This window comes from Leptonotus elevatus, chromosome 16 (assembly GCF_054856555.1).
Source record: "Leptonotus elevatus isolate MCC_2025b chromosome 16, RoL_Lele_1.0, whole genome shotgun sequence".
NCBI lineage: Eukaryota > Metazoa > Chordata > Actinopteri > Syngnathiformes > Syngnathidae > Leptonotus > Leptonotus elevatus.
Window position 1 is genome coordinate 9645303 of NC_141254.1, and position 14352 is coordinate 9659654.

The 14352-nt window shown below is 41.3% G+C and overlaps 1 protein-coding gene across 22 annotated transcripts in view; it reads right to left on the reverse strand.

Moving 5' to 3' along the window:
• Positions 1-632: 632 nt before the first annotated feature.
• The window catches only part of usp28 (ubiquitin specific peptidase 28), a 28163-nt gene continuing 14443 nt past the window's right edge, over positions 633-14352 (reverse strand). For 19 of the 22 annotated variants that reach the window (XM_086098026.1, XM_086098025.1, XM_086098018.1 and 16 more), the window contains 25 exons: positions 13640-13717; positions 13346-13466; positions 12983-13067; positions 12290-12458; positions 11014-11100; positions 10798-10935; positions 10641-10711; positions 9940-10016; positions 9722-9870; positions 9508-9635; positions 9222-9317; positions 8959-9138; positions 8654-8856; positions 8480-8550; positions 8145-8373; positions 7122-7469; positions 6385-6515; positions 5857-6129; positions 5508-5603; positions 5228-5406; positions 4182-4260; positions 3724-3803; positions 3522-3645; positions 3003-3201; positions 633-1523 (listed from right to left, as the gene is read on the reverse strand). In XM_086098026.1, the coding sequence (XP_085954152.1) occupies positions 1348-1523; positions 3003-3201; positions 3522-3645; positions 3724-3803; positions 4182-4260; positions 5228-5406; positions 5508-5603; positions 5857-6129; positions 6385-6515; positions 7122-7469; positions 8145-8373; positions 8480-8550; positions 8654-8856; positions 8959-9138; positions 9222-9317; positions 9508-9635; positions 9722-9870; positions 9940-10016; positions 10641-10711; positions 10798-10935; positions 11014-11100; positions 12290-12458; positions 12983-13067; positions 13346-13466; positions 13640-13708 (3558 nt within the window). In that variant the 5' untranslated portion in view covers positions 13709-13717 and the 3' untranslated portion in view covers positions 633-1347. Of the gene's footprint in view, positions 1524-3002; positions 3202-3521; positions 3646-3723; positions 3804-4181; positions 4261-5227; positions 5407-5507; positions 5604-5856; positions 6130-6384; positions 6516-7121; positions 7470-8144; positions 8374-8479; positions 8551-8653; positions 8857-8958; positions 9139-9221; positions 9318-9507; positions 9636-9721; positions 9871-9939; positions 10017-10640; positions 10712-10797; positions 10936-11013; positions 11101-12289; positions 12459-12982; positions 13070-13345; positions 13467-13639; positions 13718-14352 lie in introns of those variants that run through there. The other 3 variants (XM_086098010.1, XM_086098007.1, XM_086098028.1) reach the window with 2 other exon arrangements.

The window sequence follows — 14352 nt, forward strand, 5'->3', positions numbered from 1 at the left end:
TAGGCGTGCCTTCAAAATAAAAGCGCTGCTGCTGGAGTCATGGACTGAAAAGGCGGATCATTTACGACAGAACCACTTTTTTTTTTATAGGAGATTTAACTACATTTTTCAGGGCAGTGACAAAAAAAATACAGTCACAATTACTTCCTCTGGTACTTCTTAAATACTTTGTGGTTTTGCTCATATTTGGGCATTTAGCCAAATACAATGATTTTGGATTAAAATTATATTGTAAAATCATAGTGGCTCATGTCTTTTGTTCACACTGAGCTGTCATCTCAGTTTCATACAAGTTGGATCCTGACGGTATCATCTACAGTACTGTAGGTTACCTGTATATGGGAATTCTTCACAGCACTTTACTGCTTAGCTAGTGAGTGTTGCAGAATTGCATCTACTGTGATGCCTCTATCTGTTATTTACAAGTAGGAAGCATCTCTATTTATGGCTTTGGATGTTTTTGTGGGAGACCAAAATCCCCCCTCTGCATTGCTCCAATGATGAACAGCATGTTGGACATCTGCCAACATCCCAACCATCATGTATGCACTGAAAAATTACTCAACCAACCGCTCAAAAAATGCATGCATGTATAGAGAATGGTGTGAAATAATTTGCGAAGACAAGAAAACAACATTTTAAACATTTATTATGAGCCAACAGGTGATATTGGTGGCAAACGATAGAAATTCATTGTTCTTGGACTTCAAAATCTCATTTGAGCAGATTACTTGACTCAAATGGGGAAGCTTTCATGTCATAGATGTGCCCTACCACACATTTTGCTTTTTACATACAGTGACAAGGCCCAGTGTTTGCTCCATAAGGATCAATGTAACCCCAAAAAGGTTTCGGGAAGAGCCTCTTACTAATTACTCTATTGCACTTTCCTCTAATAGTAGCTTTGCTGACTTTCTGAGTTTCAACTACATAATGCAACGTACCAAAGTCTGTTATAAAGTAAAAATACAAAATACATTTTTAGAAAAACAAGCAAATGCAAACCAGCATTATTTGTCCGAGTACAAATGTGTTGTTGTCGTGCACGCATTTAATCCCACTCGTGTGTCACTTCCTGCAGTTCTTACAACTAGGAACAACTTTGTGCTTAACTACATTGCTTAATCAGGAACAATTAACACGTGATTAAGTGCCTTGAGACACGATGAATTAACAATCCATTTTCACACCTCCTTTGTACTATTCTGTGTCACAATGGCTGCTTGCTAAATTGAAGCTGCTAATGCGTACGCGGCTTTTGACACACGTGTACAGGAAATGACACACAAGAATCAACATGGCAGTCCGTCAGCCACCTTGCGTGGATTAAAAGTCAGTTTAGCGACATTACTTGACGGCGACCACCGTGGTGTTGTGGATGGACTCCATGACGGCGGCCAGGCGGCTGCACAGGTCGTGCGCCTGGTTCACGTGGACCTTGGGGGGGTCTTTGAGGACCACCGTCTCGGCCGAACAGTCCAGGACGCGTGGCAGGAATTCGCCCAGTTTCATCTGAAGCGAGTCTGCACAGGAATAAAATTAATGTTGGTAACACAGGCGGTTTGCTTTTGGGAAGACAAAGAAAGGTTAATAACATGCTCTGATAATCGGTCCTAATTTGAACATTTCCAGTAACGGCTCGATTGTTGGGAAGGCTATTTAATTCATTCAGTGCCATTGACGGCTATAGCCGTCAAAAATCCATTTGAACTGGGCTGCCAGTGAATGAGGCTGACAATTAGGCATTGTGCTGTTTGGTGACATGGTGTGTATCACACACTAAACATGGACCAGAGGAAGTTGTCTCAAGTGATAAGAAAGAAAACTCTCGACAAAGCTTGTAAGACAATCTCCAAGCAGCTTGATGTTCCTGTGACTGCAGTTGCACATGTTATTCAGAACGTTAAGCTCTACAAGACTGGAGCCAAAGCAGGAGGAAAGCACAGAGCACAAGCAAAAAATATTCTGGCCTGTCCGGAGCGAGGCACGCAATGTACCCGTGCGGATGACTGACAAGATAAAAGCAAAGGTTTGCGCTATAAAAAAAAAAGGTCACAATATTGTAAAAAAAAGAAGAAGCTCATACTAAAAAAACACACACAATATTGTGCTTTTGTACATTACAGTAATGAAAAATATTATAAATATTGTATATAAAAAATATGTAAATATAATATATATATAAATACATTGAGGCACTTACTTGCTAATGCAAGCACTCATTGAGTTCCTACACATATTGACTCTGTTCACAAGCATATTACGTTCCTTTTCATCTGACCATTAGCGTGGATTTTAAACATCGAAGGGCCAAAACATGCCTTGTGAAAAGTAAACGGCACTAAAAAACTATCCACCAGAGGGTGCTAGAACTGAACAAATGGAAATCAACCCGACTTTTTTTTTAACAGATGTGCTGCTTTTAATATCATGACATGACAATGACGATATATTGTGGCAGTTTTAATATCACAATATTGCCGTTATCGTTGCATCCCTATCAACAAGTGGCTAAAATAACTCCATGCTATGAGCTAGTGAGTTAGCCAGCATTAGTTAGCGGTCAAATTTACATTATTGTTGGAAGGTTTTAGCCGTTGGATTAATATTACATTATAATTATAAATTTTTTTTAAATAACCATTCACTGTGAAACAAACACCTGTCTGTCCCATGTGTTTGTGCTTGTTGCACTTGCTAGCTGCAGATTTGAAAGGAGGTGTGTCACTGTGTCACAGTGACAGATTAGCAAAGACAAGATTTGACAAAATCATCTCATTTTCGTTAACGAAAAAAAAATGTCCATAAATAAAGTGAAGTACATTTTAGTCTTTTAGTTTTCTTGTCATTTTTGTTTAGTTTTCGTTGTCGAAATTAACACTACGTCACACACCTGTCGGCATATTTGCAGGATCTCCTTTCATACACTTGGACTGTTTGTGTGTGTGAAATCTGTCGTGTGTGTAGCATGCTTAAAAAAAGCTGCGCTTGGAGATTGGCACCTTCCATGTCCTGTCCCAGACAGCAGCACCACTGACTACGGATGCTCTCCATGGTGTCGCGGTCCTCTTGCAATGGCGGCGTCTCGCGGCTCATCAGGTGCAGGCACGGGATGACCACTTCGTCCATGATGGCCACGCCCTCCTCCACCTTGCTCTCGTCGCCGCTGGCGAACAGCCGGGTGGCGCTTTCGTTTAGGGTCTGCGGGGTGGGAGGGGCCAGCAGGTTAGACGTTACTTGTACAGAAAGGACTTCATCCACAGTCTGCTTTGGAATATTTTCTTTGCACCCGAGTCCGAGTTGAGTCACTTGATTTTGCGTATTGGCTGGTAGCTTGGCAACGTATTGAGAAAAAAAGAATATTCAAACAGAATTGATGTAAGTTTTAACATGTTAGTAAGCAGGATTCCTTTCTTTCATAGCAAACAATATATTTACATCTTGTATTTCGAAGTGTGACGAGTCAATGTAACCGAGTAGTTGGTGAGAAAATGAGCCAAGTCGAACGCATCATCACTCACCGTAAGACATTTCCTCCTGTAAAGTGCAATCAGAGATGCGTCGACGCCGCGCTTCTCTCCGCTCGTCAGCAGGGCGGCGTTGGCGTCGTAAGCGTGAGCCAGGTACGTCAACGCCTCCCGCATCCTGCAACAATAAATAAATAAATGAATAAAATGGCACGCTATGCGAAGCCTAACATACCAAGGATACAGGAACACTTACTTCCCATGCTGATAGTGCTCCAGCCCAGTCAGCAGATAAACAAAGACAGTCCGGAACGTTCTGTAGTCGTCGTGCCACTGCTGTAGAATGTCACATGACAAACGCGTTGAAGCAAACTAGCTCACACTTTATACGAACTTGTATTATCTAGTCATTGAATCCAAGTAAGTCTTGTTTCCAAGTTTCAAATTGTGGAGCTGCTCCTCCAGTCTTAATCTCAATTCCATTGAGACCTCATTAGGTTGAGTTATTTCCGGAAATTCCACCCATGTGGACCCACTCAAACACAAGCCTGACAAACAACTTTAAAAAGAAAGTTACATCAAATAAAATACAAATATAAGTGTACTGTAGTAAATTTACACAATTTAAATCCCAGCGTATCTTAATAGAAATCAGTGAAGTCTGTGAAAAGATGAAAGTAACTGAAAGTGTAGTCGGCTTCATCAAGTAAGTACCAGATACTCATCCATGTCCATGTCCTCAGGCTTGATGAGGCGCAGCTTGGTTCGGGCTTCCCTCATGATACTGATGGCTCTGTAAGACCAACAGTGCGAGCGGATTAGATACTTTTGCATTATATTATTTATTAACCACAACATTGGGTATACATGCTTGAAATTAGATCGATAGGAGCAAATGGTCTTTTGGGGAATATTGTGCAGGAGATATAGTTTTGCTTTGGACACTAGATGGCGGTATTTACATTCCGTATTGAGTTCAGTTGATGAAACCATTTTTTTTTTTGCCTGAATAAATCGTACATGTGCCAAATGTTGCAAAAGTTTAATACAACAATAATATATAAGTCCTATGACCTTCTAGGCTCTATGCTGACCACTTGTGCCCACCTCGCATACTTTTTTGAACCATTCTAGCTTGCAAATGTAACTGAGTTCTATCGGATTTAGTATTTTTGCAAATCCAACTTCAGCTCTTTAAAAATATCATTAATATGAGGTTAAAATCAAATTGTTCCTATTGGGTCTATCATGGATACTTTGGGCCACTTGAAAATCATGAGAATGACATTTTTAAATTCCATGTTAAATACAATGTGATTGAAATGGATTTCATTCAAGACTCAAAATGAAAAGTGATTTCAATATTTTATATTAATGTCAACAACGGATATTACATTTTATGCAGTAAAAGTAGCACAAAACACGTAGTCAAATCAAACGAGGTCTGAGGGTTAACACGTGAGTCAGGAAGTGGTTCTCAACCTTTTTCCAGTGATGTACCCCCCTGGGAAATATTTTTTCAGCCAAGTAACCCCTAACCAGCGCAAAGCCTTTCTGACCATTCTGGTATGGGGGGAATGCTGGGTTTTTAGGACACTGAAATTCAATTGCCTCCTTAATATAAAAATAATTTTATGAACTTATATATACATATTTTGAAACATTTTCATATACTTTCTGAATAAATTTTAAAATCTTATGTACCCCCTGGAGTGCCTTCAGGTACCCCCAATTTGAGAACCACTGGTCTAATATGTCACCTCTCATCGAAGCTGAGGTTGCGGTCAGTGAACTGCTCGAGCAACGTCCTCTCGATGACGCGTTTGGGCACTTTGTTCTGGAAGAAGTAAACCAGAGCGTGCTGCAGGCGCGCGTCCTCCCACGGCGTGGTCTCCTCTTGGGAGAGATCGTACAAGCGCGAGTACTCCTCGTGGAAGGCCTGGCGGAGGCAGTTGGATTTGAATTGACCGCAATGTCTATTCATTGGCGCAGCATGAAAAGAAGCAGTTCCAGGCAACTTGAGCTACCAATTAGACCCACCTTGATGAGTCCAGCTTCGGGGCCCTCGGAGTCAAATGCTTGTCTGGCCTTCGCTATGGCGAGGATGATGCCCTGCATGGCTGGCGTCAACATCATCTGTCACATGACCAGATGGTAGAAAAAAAATCATATACATCAGTGCCGGATTTCAGCTGACCGTGTAGATTTTCCTCTTTTCCTTTTCTCCCAAAGTAATTTTCAAGTATTTTCTACAACCAAAAAGGGAAGTGTGACTTTAGGGACACACTGTAGTATTTAAAATGAACTTCCTGTACTTTTTGTTCATTTTTCTTATTTGTCAATGTGATCAAGTTGTATTTGTTGCCTATTTTGAAGGTCCGGCACTCACCTCTTCGTTGTATCCGTCCGCGTCCGCCCTCACCATGATCCTGCCCACATTGGGGATCTCCACCTCGGACACCTCGTTCTCGAGCGGCCGCCGTCTCGAGGGCGCCTGCTGCTCCTCGCTCTCCCGATCCACTTCATGATGAGGAGGTTCCTCTGAGGAGGCCTCAGCGTCACCCCTAGCCGTTTCTTCTATTTCTTCGTTGTCGTCCTCCTTCACCTTTGTGTCTTCCTGGTCTGGTGGCAGCTGGTTACTGTCAACTTCGGGAGCCGGAGTCTGGCATAGAGCAGGCAAACATGATCATGAATCAGTCATTTATGTAGCACTATTTCAAGTAAGTAAGTGTGCATGCCCTTCAGTTAATCTGCACATTACAGCGTGACGTGACCACATCCTGGATCGCCATCACTATGTTAAGTAGTGAAATGGGACACTTTCACTTAGTGGCTTAGAATATATGACCCAAATTCAACAAAGTCTTTGTTGAGGGTGTGTGTGGGGAAACAGGTGGTTTCGCAGGGCTTAACCCACCTGACTTTGAGGCTCCTCCTCAGCTGTGGCAGCGTCGACACACTGGTCGGGTCCAAGGGTGTCGCTAGTGTCGGGCTCACGGTCGTCTGCCTGGCAGTCACAACTCTGAGGGGGTTCTGGTTCCTCGAATCCTTATTGGTGGGGAAAGAACGAGACAATTATTTTCTTTGATTTGATCATAGACAACATATCATTTTAACCTCCATGCTTTTTCCTCATTTTGTTTATCAACATACTTAAGTTATTAGAGGCAATGCTTTGAGGTTTGTTTGTAGTTTACTGCTAAAAACATGTAAAACATTTTATCATTAACTCAAATAAATACAATGCATAATATTTTGTTGAATGAATTGATTTAAATTTTCTGTGTTACATACAGTCCATTTGTATTGGGACCAAGTGGGCCCTATTTAAAAAAATAATAATTCATGTATATTAAAATCTATAATATATTAACAGCAATAATATCTAAGATAATTTTAAATAATACTGTATATTAAAATAGCAGACTGGTAATTTCCTCTGTTACAGTCTGCTTGCATTGGGGCCAAGAAAGACAATATTTTTACTTTACTACATAAATTATTACAATGTACAAAGTACATTTTTATATAATAATGTCTTAACAAGTGTTTTAAATTGTTGCAAATTTCACTTTTTAGGTCAATTTTATAAGGTAACAACCAGGGCTGTTTGTACAATTTTCATTTTCAAAACCGCATCAAATCCCTCCAAACCTTCAAGTGGGCTTTCAGATTCTGGCTCTGGATCACTTTGGGATTCTGCTTGCAGTTGTGAAGCAGCAGCTCCCTGGGCCAGCTCCTCGGTCTGCTGGGGGCCCGACTGCGGCACCGGCTCGACGGGTGCCGAGGGCTGAGGGTCATGGTCGGCGCCGGCGTCGGGGGGCTCGGCGGTGGAAAGCGCGGACTCTCCCTGAGGAGCCACCGCCGCCTGGCGAAGTTGCTCCTCCCACTCGCTGAGCTCCTGCTGGAACCAGCGGTTGTCCTGGTGCACGTAACGTCTCAGGACGGGCGGCAGCGAGTCCATGCCGTGCAGCACCTGGCCCGTCTCGTCATCTGTTTGTTCTGCATGCAAGGGATCTATTGTTAGGCTTTGGCAGAGGTACATACATCATTTTCTTTTTCGATGATAGGTAGGTAATCATTATAAGCTGTCAAGAATCCACACATTCATGATGCAATAAAAGGATGAAAACTGATGACATTCCTTGGATCCTGAACACATTTGCGGTATGACTATGTTTGTAGAGCTGTTTTTTTTAAATGTCATCAATCAATCAATCAATAAATATATAAATAATAACAATAAAAACCATAAAAATATATTTTTATATTATTTATTTTAAAACTCTTAATTCTATTTTATTATACATTTTTTCTCCATTTAATTTCATACATAGGCTACACAGTTTTATAAATTATTATTTAATTTATAATTGACAATTTAATTCATTATTGAGCAAAATTTTTTATTTTACTTTAAACGTATTTATTGAATTAAATTATTAAATAAATAAATATTAAATATTAAATTATTATAAGTATCTTCTTTATTTCTAGTTTTCTATTTTTTTTAAACTGTTTATAATTAAAAAAAAAATCTATGTATCTATTAGAGAGACTAACCTAAAATCTACTTTTACTATTTCACAAGCAACAAAAACCAAAAGACAGAACTAAAGTTTCATGCTAAGGCAAAACAAATAACACAAATGAAGAAGACAGGTTGCAGTTGCGTACCATTAATGAGATGTGGTAGCCTGTCATCAATGTACATCAGACAGTACGCGCTGGCATTGGTCATGCCGCCAAAGGAGTCTCGTTCCAGATCCTCCCACGAGGACTCCGTGATACTGATGTCATTGTACTTTATCCAGCGCTGGTTGGCGTGGTCGTAAATGTACGCCCAGTAGTGGCCTGCTGAGGCTTGGCCCTCGTGAACCAGCACTGCGTGGAGTCTGTAGGGTACCTAAACAAAGATAAGGTTGAAAACAAAGTGTAAATAACAGTAATTTGAAGAAGTCTTCATGGCTTAATGTGGGCCTTTGTGATCAAGGGACTCGTGTAGATGTTACCTGGCAGAGGCTGTTGTCTGAGTACATGCCCTCCAGTATCTGACTGAGTGTGTCAATGTTGGCCTTTAGCTCTGTGACGTGGTGGCAAAACAACATGAACGAGTCGGGAACACATCCAAATGACTGATTCCAATAATAAGCACAAGCCACAATAAGGAAAATCTCCCAGTGTACCGTTGATGTCGTTCTCCACTTCCGTCCTCCATCGCTGGAGGCAATCCTTAACAAAGTGCAGCTCCTCCTCGGTGACGCTGTGGGGGGCCGGGTGGGGCGGGTTGTCGGCCAGGTGTCGGCACTGGGTGAAGGGCTTGTATATGGGGGTACGCTGGCAGCTGGACACCAGGCCCTCCTCCTCCTCCTCCGCATTTGCTACCTCACTGAGGGAAGAAAAATTACAATTATCAAGTCATCCAACCATTTTCTATTTTGCTGTAGCCAACTTTGCTTAATGTTGAATTGTGAGATTTTAGGCATCTCACCTGTCCTCTTGGTTGGCGTTGTCGCTGAGCAGGTGGCAGGGAAGAATGGGTGAAGAAGCAAGCAGTTGGGTATCTTCAGCAGAGGATATTGTGGAGGGCTTGGTGGAGGCAAACTCTAAGACAAACTGCAGCATGTCGGCCAGAGGGTACTTGTTGGGTCCCGAGCCGTAGTTTTTGTAGCTGTAGAGAAATACAAGTGAGGCCGTTTAACGCTGTTGTCATGATGATGTCGAGGAGATTTAGCAGCAGGATCTCGACTGTACCATTCCAGTTTCTGTTGAAGAGCTGCAAGCTGCTCTTTGAGTTTTTTCACTTCTCCTCTCCTCTCATGTGTACACGTCAAGTTTTTGTGAAGATATCTGGAAACAATTATGTGTAAAAATGGATCAGTAGCTTGCACAATAACTTTTTATTCATCATGACTTTTTTTTTTTTACCTCCATAGTGTGTTGTTATCTTTTAAAATGCATATTTTTTTGCAGTTGATCTTGTGCAGATGTAACTAATTAACTGGTTGTAGATGATTTTTATATTCATTGCAAAGGTCACCTGTCCATGTAGATGATTTGCGGGAATTCCAGTTTCTTGTGAATCTTCTCAGGACGGCCAAGCTGCGTGTTGAACTCAAATCTGGACAGTTCAAATGTCAGAACAGGTGGCAACTTTTTGAACCATCTCTGCAAAAAAGATCATCACATAATCAGGACATAAACACAATTTAGGCACATCTTACGCGAGACAAAAAAATCCTAACGCTACAGACCTCTCGACCAGGTGGTGCGCTGTGTTCTGCATGGAGCGACTCAATGTCCCTCTCCACCATGGCACCTTCCAGGCATTCGTCCAGGTTGTTGAAGCCGTTCACTTGCAAAGGGTACTGACCAAACTGCTCGATGTTGCATAAAACTTTACCTAAAAAAGAACGAGTACGTATGAGTTGTCCATACTGGTGATGACGCGGTTACTGAAGCTTGCACATACCCTCGTGCTTCCTCTCGGTTACAAAGGTGCCATAGAACAGCTGGACCATGGGGTTGTTTTGCTTGTCTGATGCGTTTCTGGAAACAAAACACAATAAAGTATTAATGTTTACTTTTATGCGCAATACAGTCATACATACATCCAACCATGCATCCATGTTATGCTTACTAGGGTTGTGGGTGAAATTCAGTCAACACCAGCTGAAGACAGTAATATAAATATATACATATATATATATATATATATATATATATATATATATTTAAAAGGTGAAAAACATTGATTTATTGATTTGTAGTTTAGATGTGCATTAAATTATTGTGACCTTTAGGGGCAGTAGAGCTCCAGGTTACAACATGCAATTTGCATTAACGTGAGATGAAAAAGCTTTCCGCATACATAGAGAAGCTTTGTTGAGACTTGACGCAGAGCTCAAGAACATTCTTTAAGTGACATAACACACATATTTTTTAATGCTGTTTTGGAGCAAAAGAAAAAAAGACAGCACCTTGAGGACTATAGCCTATCTTTTGCAACAATAGTCCTCCACATATGTACTGTATTTTTCATACATTTTATGCTTGCAGTTTTTGTGTTTGTATTAAAATACATTTACAATGTGATTAAAAAGTGTGTTTCAATAAGATTAAATGTTTCCAGTGTCTGGGAGACGTAAACATATCTCATACTCTTGGACTTACTCTCCATTTGCAGCCAGTTGAAAGGCATCTTCTAACCAGTCGAGCAGCTTATGGGAGAACTCACTCACATCCTTTATTTATGTATGGAGAAAAAAAAATCAGTTGACCCTCGATTTCCATACAAGCAATGGACTTATTGCTCGTGTGTTCATTGTACCTGCTGGGCCTCGCTGGTCCGAAAAGCCTCTCGCAGTAGCTCCACGGCAGCGGATGGGTCGACAAACCTGCGTGTGGAGCCCACCATGAGGGCAAAGAGGCAGCGCAACTCTTGCATGAAGGCGATGTTCCTCTTGTCCTATCAGCACAAATTCCGACTTACTTGTTTACAAGTCTGTCTTCGATGATGATGACGAGGATAGTGAAGAATACTCACGGCGTGGCTCTTACACCTGTCCAGGATTTGCTCTGACAGACGGTAGTTAAGTACTAGCCTTTTAAACACAGGCAGGTGGAACAGTGACTGCAACACACCAAGATGTACCCATGTAACTTTTTTACCTCTGCCAAGGCAGGTATAATTTGATGGGCACCTGTTGGGTTGCCAGTTGGCAGGCATACACAATAACATGGCAATGTTGGCACCTGTTAATTCTAATGACTCACCTAATGATACAGGATTGATTTCACTTTCCACATAATAATATGCGCTAGGGTACTTTCCTTTTAGCCTCGTGTGTGTCTCCTGTGAAGGAACAATTAGTCTTATGTGTCATGACGCGTTCCGAGTTGAGCACTTCTACGTCTCCTGATAACGTTTGAGTGGGAAACTCAATGGAGCCTGATCTCATTGTTACAGTCATTGGTAGCCACGGAGGATAACGAGAGTTTAAGAATGACTCACGTGGCCACTTTGGCTCAGATTTGATAGCCTAATTTCATTTTGGAGATCATATTCGCCGCTGTTGAATCGACAGTACTTGCTCTGATGGCAACAAAAAGTGTATCAAATGATTGCTGCTTAGATTTGAACTCTACTGTATTATATTACCATTTACTACTCAGATTAAAAAATGCCGTTGCACAATAGAGTCAGATCGCCAACTGTTTTAGACTCAGTGACTCCATCCTCACATCACTCAATTATCCACTTTTCCTCCATGTCAGAAGATGGCAGCGGTTTCTGCCTAGCCACTTGACAGAAAGATGCATGAGAGCTTTTGAATCGAAGAATGTTGAATGGTCCAAATTGGAGATGGCCATAGACCCACGCCGTCTTATGAAGCCATGTCTTTTTTTTTTTCTTTTTAACTACAAAGACCGACTCCTTTTTGTAACAGTTCCGGATATAAAAAAGCCCAATGCATCCTTCACACGAATACTTATTAAATTTGTACAGCAGTGGAAAATGTTAAAACATTGCCTATAGTTAATTAACAAAGGTTTTACAAAAGTAACCTGTTGACCATATATTATTATTCACAGGATTTTTTTTCCCAAAATGTTAACAAAACAAAATTTGATCACAGACAGTACTTTAGAGGTTCCTCTAAGGTGATTTTTTTTTTTTTTTTAACAAATCAAAAGTAACCTTTGCTTATTGATGTATGGTATTTTTGGCTTAAGTTCAGGATGATGGGAAAGTCCACATCTATAAGTGTTTCTTGAGTCATGTCCGAGAATTATTGCAAGAATTACAACCTTCTACTCACTTGGATGACGGCGCTGAACCAGCAGGTGTTGCCCACGTTGCGAATGCCCACGGGCCAGTCGTCCTTGCGGATCCAGTCTGCGGGGCTGCTCATGTCGCTCTGGACCTCGCATCTCTTCCTCTTGCTTCTGGTGGAGGTCTCCTCGGTGCTGGTGCTGGCCTCCAGAGCCCTGTCACAACATAGCCGCGTGCATTGGTTCGACATGTAGAGTGACAAGCTCGCTTTTTGTGCATTTTTGTTGTTGTTAACCTATCTTGCGTTAGTCGTATGAATCGCTAGTCTACATGTTTGCTCATGTGTGATGTCACGTCACTTTGGACTAGTAGGCTAATATGCTAACTAATACTATTGATGATGAGTTATGTACATTTGTTTATGCAACATGGGTTCCGGATTGCGTACATGCTAGATGCATGGTGTTGATGCTCGCTGATCATTCTTTGTGTTGTGCAGGATCAAAGGCAATTAATCAATCCAAACAGTATACCAGCTGGTGCTTTTTAATGATCCTCTTTACAGCCATTTTGTGGCATCCATAGGCAATAACGAATCATCAATGGTCAACAATTATTGGCAGATTTTCACCAGTCGTGTCAGTGTTCGGTCCCTATCCTTCGCAAATAGCAGGGTCCAAAATATAAAGGTAACAGAGTGTGTTTTGCGCGGATGAAAAGTAATGCAAAATGTTGGTACCGATTGAACTCTCTCTCCTCTTCCTGAGCCTTGTGGGACTCCTGCAGGCTCAGCTCGATGGCCGTTTGGAGTTCATCGTGAACGTCTGAAAGAGAACATCTTTAGAATCAATATTTTAAAGCAGCCTGCATTTTACTGGATTTATTTTATGTGATGCACAGCGGACCAATAGTAATTAGTAATCCATTTTGGAATAACGTTGTAGCATGATAAAATCTGGAAATTTTCCAAATGGACTTAAAAAACAAAACAAAAGTTACATTTAAAAAAATCAAAAGTACCAGTAAATGTCTTTTCTCCCTAAGAAACACCTCATACTGAATAAAAAAGAATAGCCGTGAATAAATATTCCATGGAGCATACCTTTCGGTTCCTCCCAGGCCCCCACGAGCGTCCCGGACTCTTGAGGTTCTCCAGCATTCCGAACCTCCGCTGGCTGACTTGTCAGCAACCCGACGGCGTGTCCAATGTCACCCCGACTGGCCTTTAAGAGAGCAGGGTGATAAGGCAGGAAAAGAAGATAAAGCGCGCATACGTACTCTGGTTGGATACAAGCAAAGGGCACTTTAATAGACTTCATTCTAATCACATCCAATATATGGTCCGTATAAAAAAAAACCCACATGAAAGTCAGAGTAAAAGGGGCTTTTGTCTTACTCTTAACGCTCTGCAGAGAATGTGTGGATCCTGGATTCCGGTGATCTCCCTCAGCTGGTTCATCAGCATTTCAGTCTGCTGAGGAATTAAAAACAGTTGATGGCCTTGGTTCTCTTATCTATTCAGTGGTTATTTCATTATATGGACACAAATGTTCTGACATGTAGTCACCTACAGGAAGTGACCAAAGGAAGAAAATATGGAGCAGCCCTCTCTCTCGCTCATTATAACAGCCATTTTTTTTCTTTCATTTGTGAGGTCAGAGTTATCGGCATTTTAGTTCAGCCCAGAAGTGTTTGATGAGCTTCTACCACACCAAAATCTTTCATGTGTGCCTTTATGGCCCCTACTTTGAGCAATGCAAGTAGAAAAGGGACTTGCGAAAACTGTTCTCACAAAGTTGGAAGCTTACCATTATCCAAAATGTCATCTGATAAAATGAACAATTTAGAACTCATTACTGATTGATTGATTGACTCGACGCAAATTAATGGTTTTAATAATGGTCCATGCATAAAATTGAACACTTGTGATGGTGAAAAAGATATGACATACAGTCGATATAAAAAGTCCACACTCCCCCAAAATGAACTGAACCCACGCTGCGTGCATGGAATTCAGGCAAGTGAACCTCTAGCATCAGTGATGTGTTTTTTCCCTCTTCCTCTTCATTACTGACTAATTGAAAGGTAGCTGACCAAAATGGAAGTTGG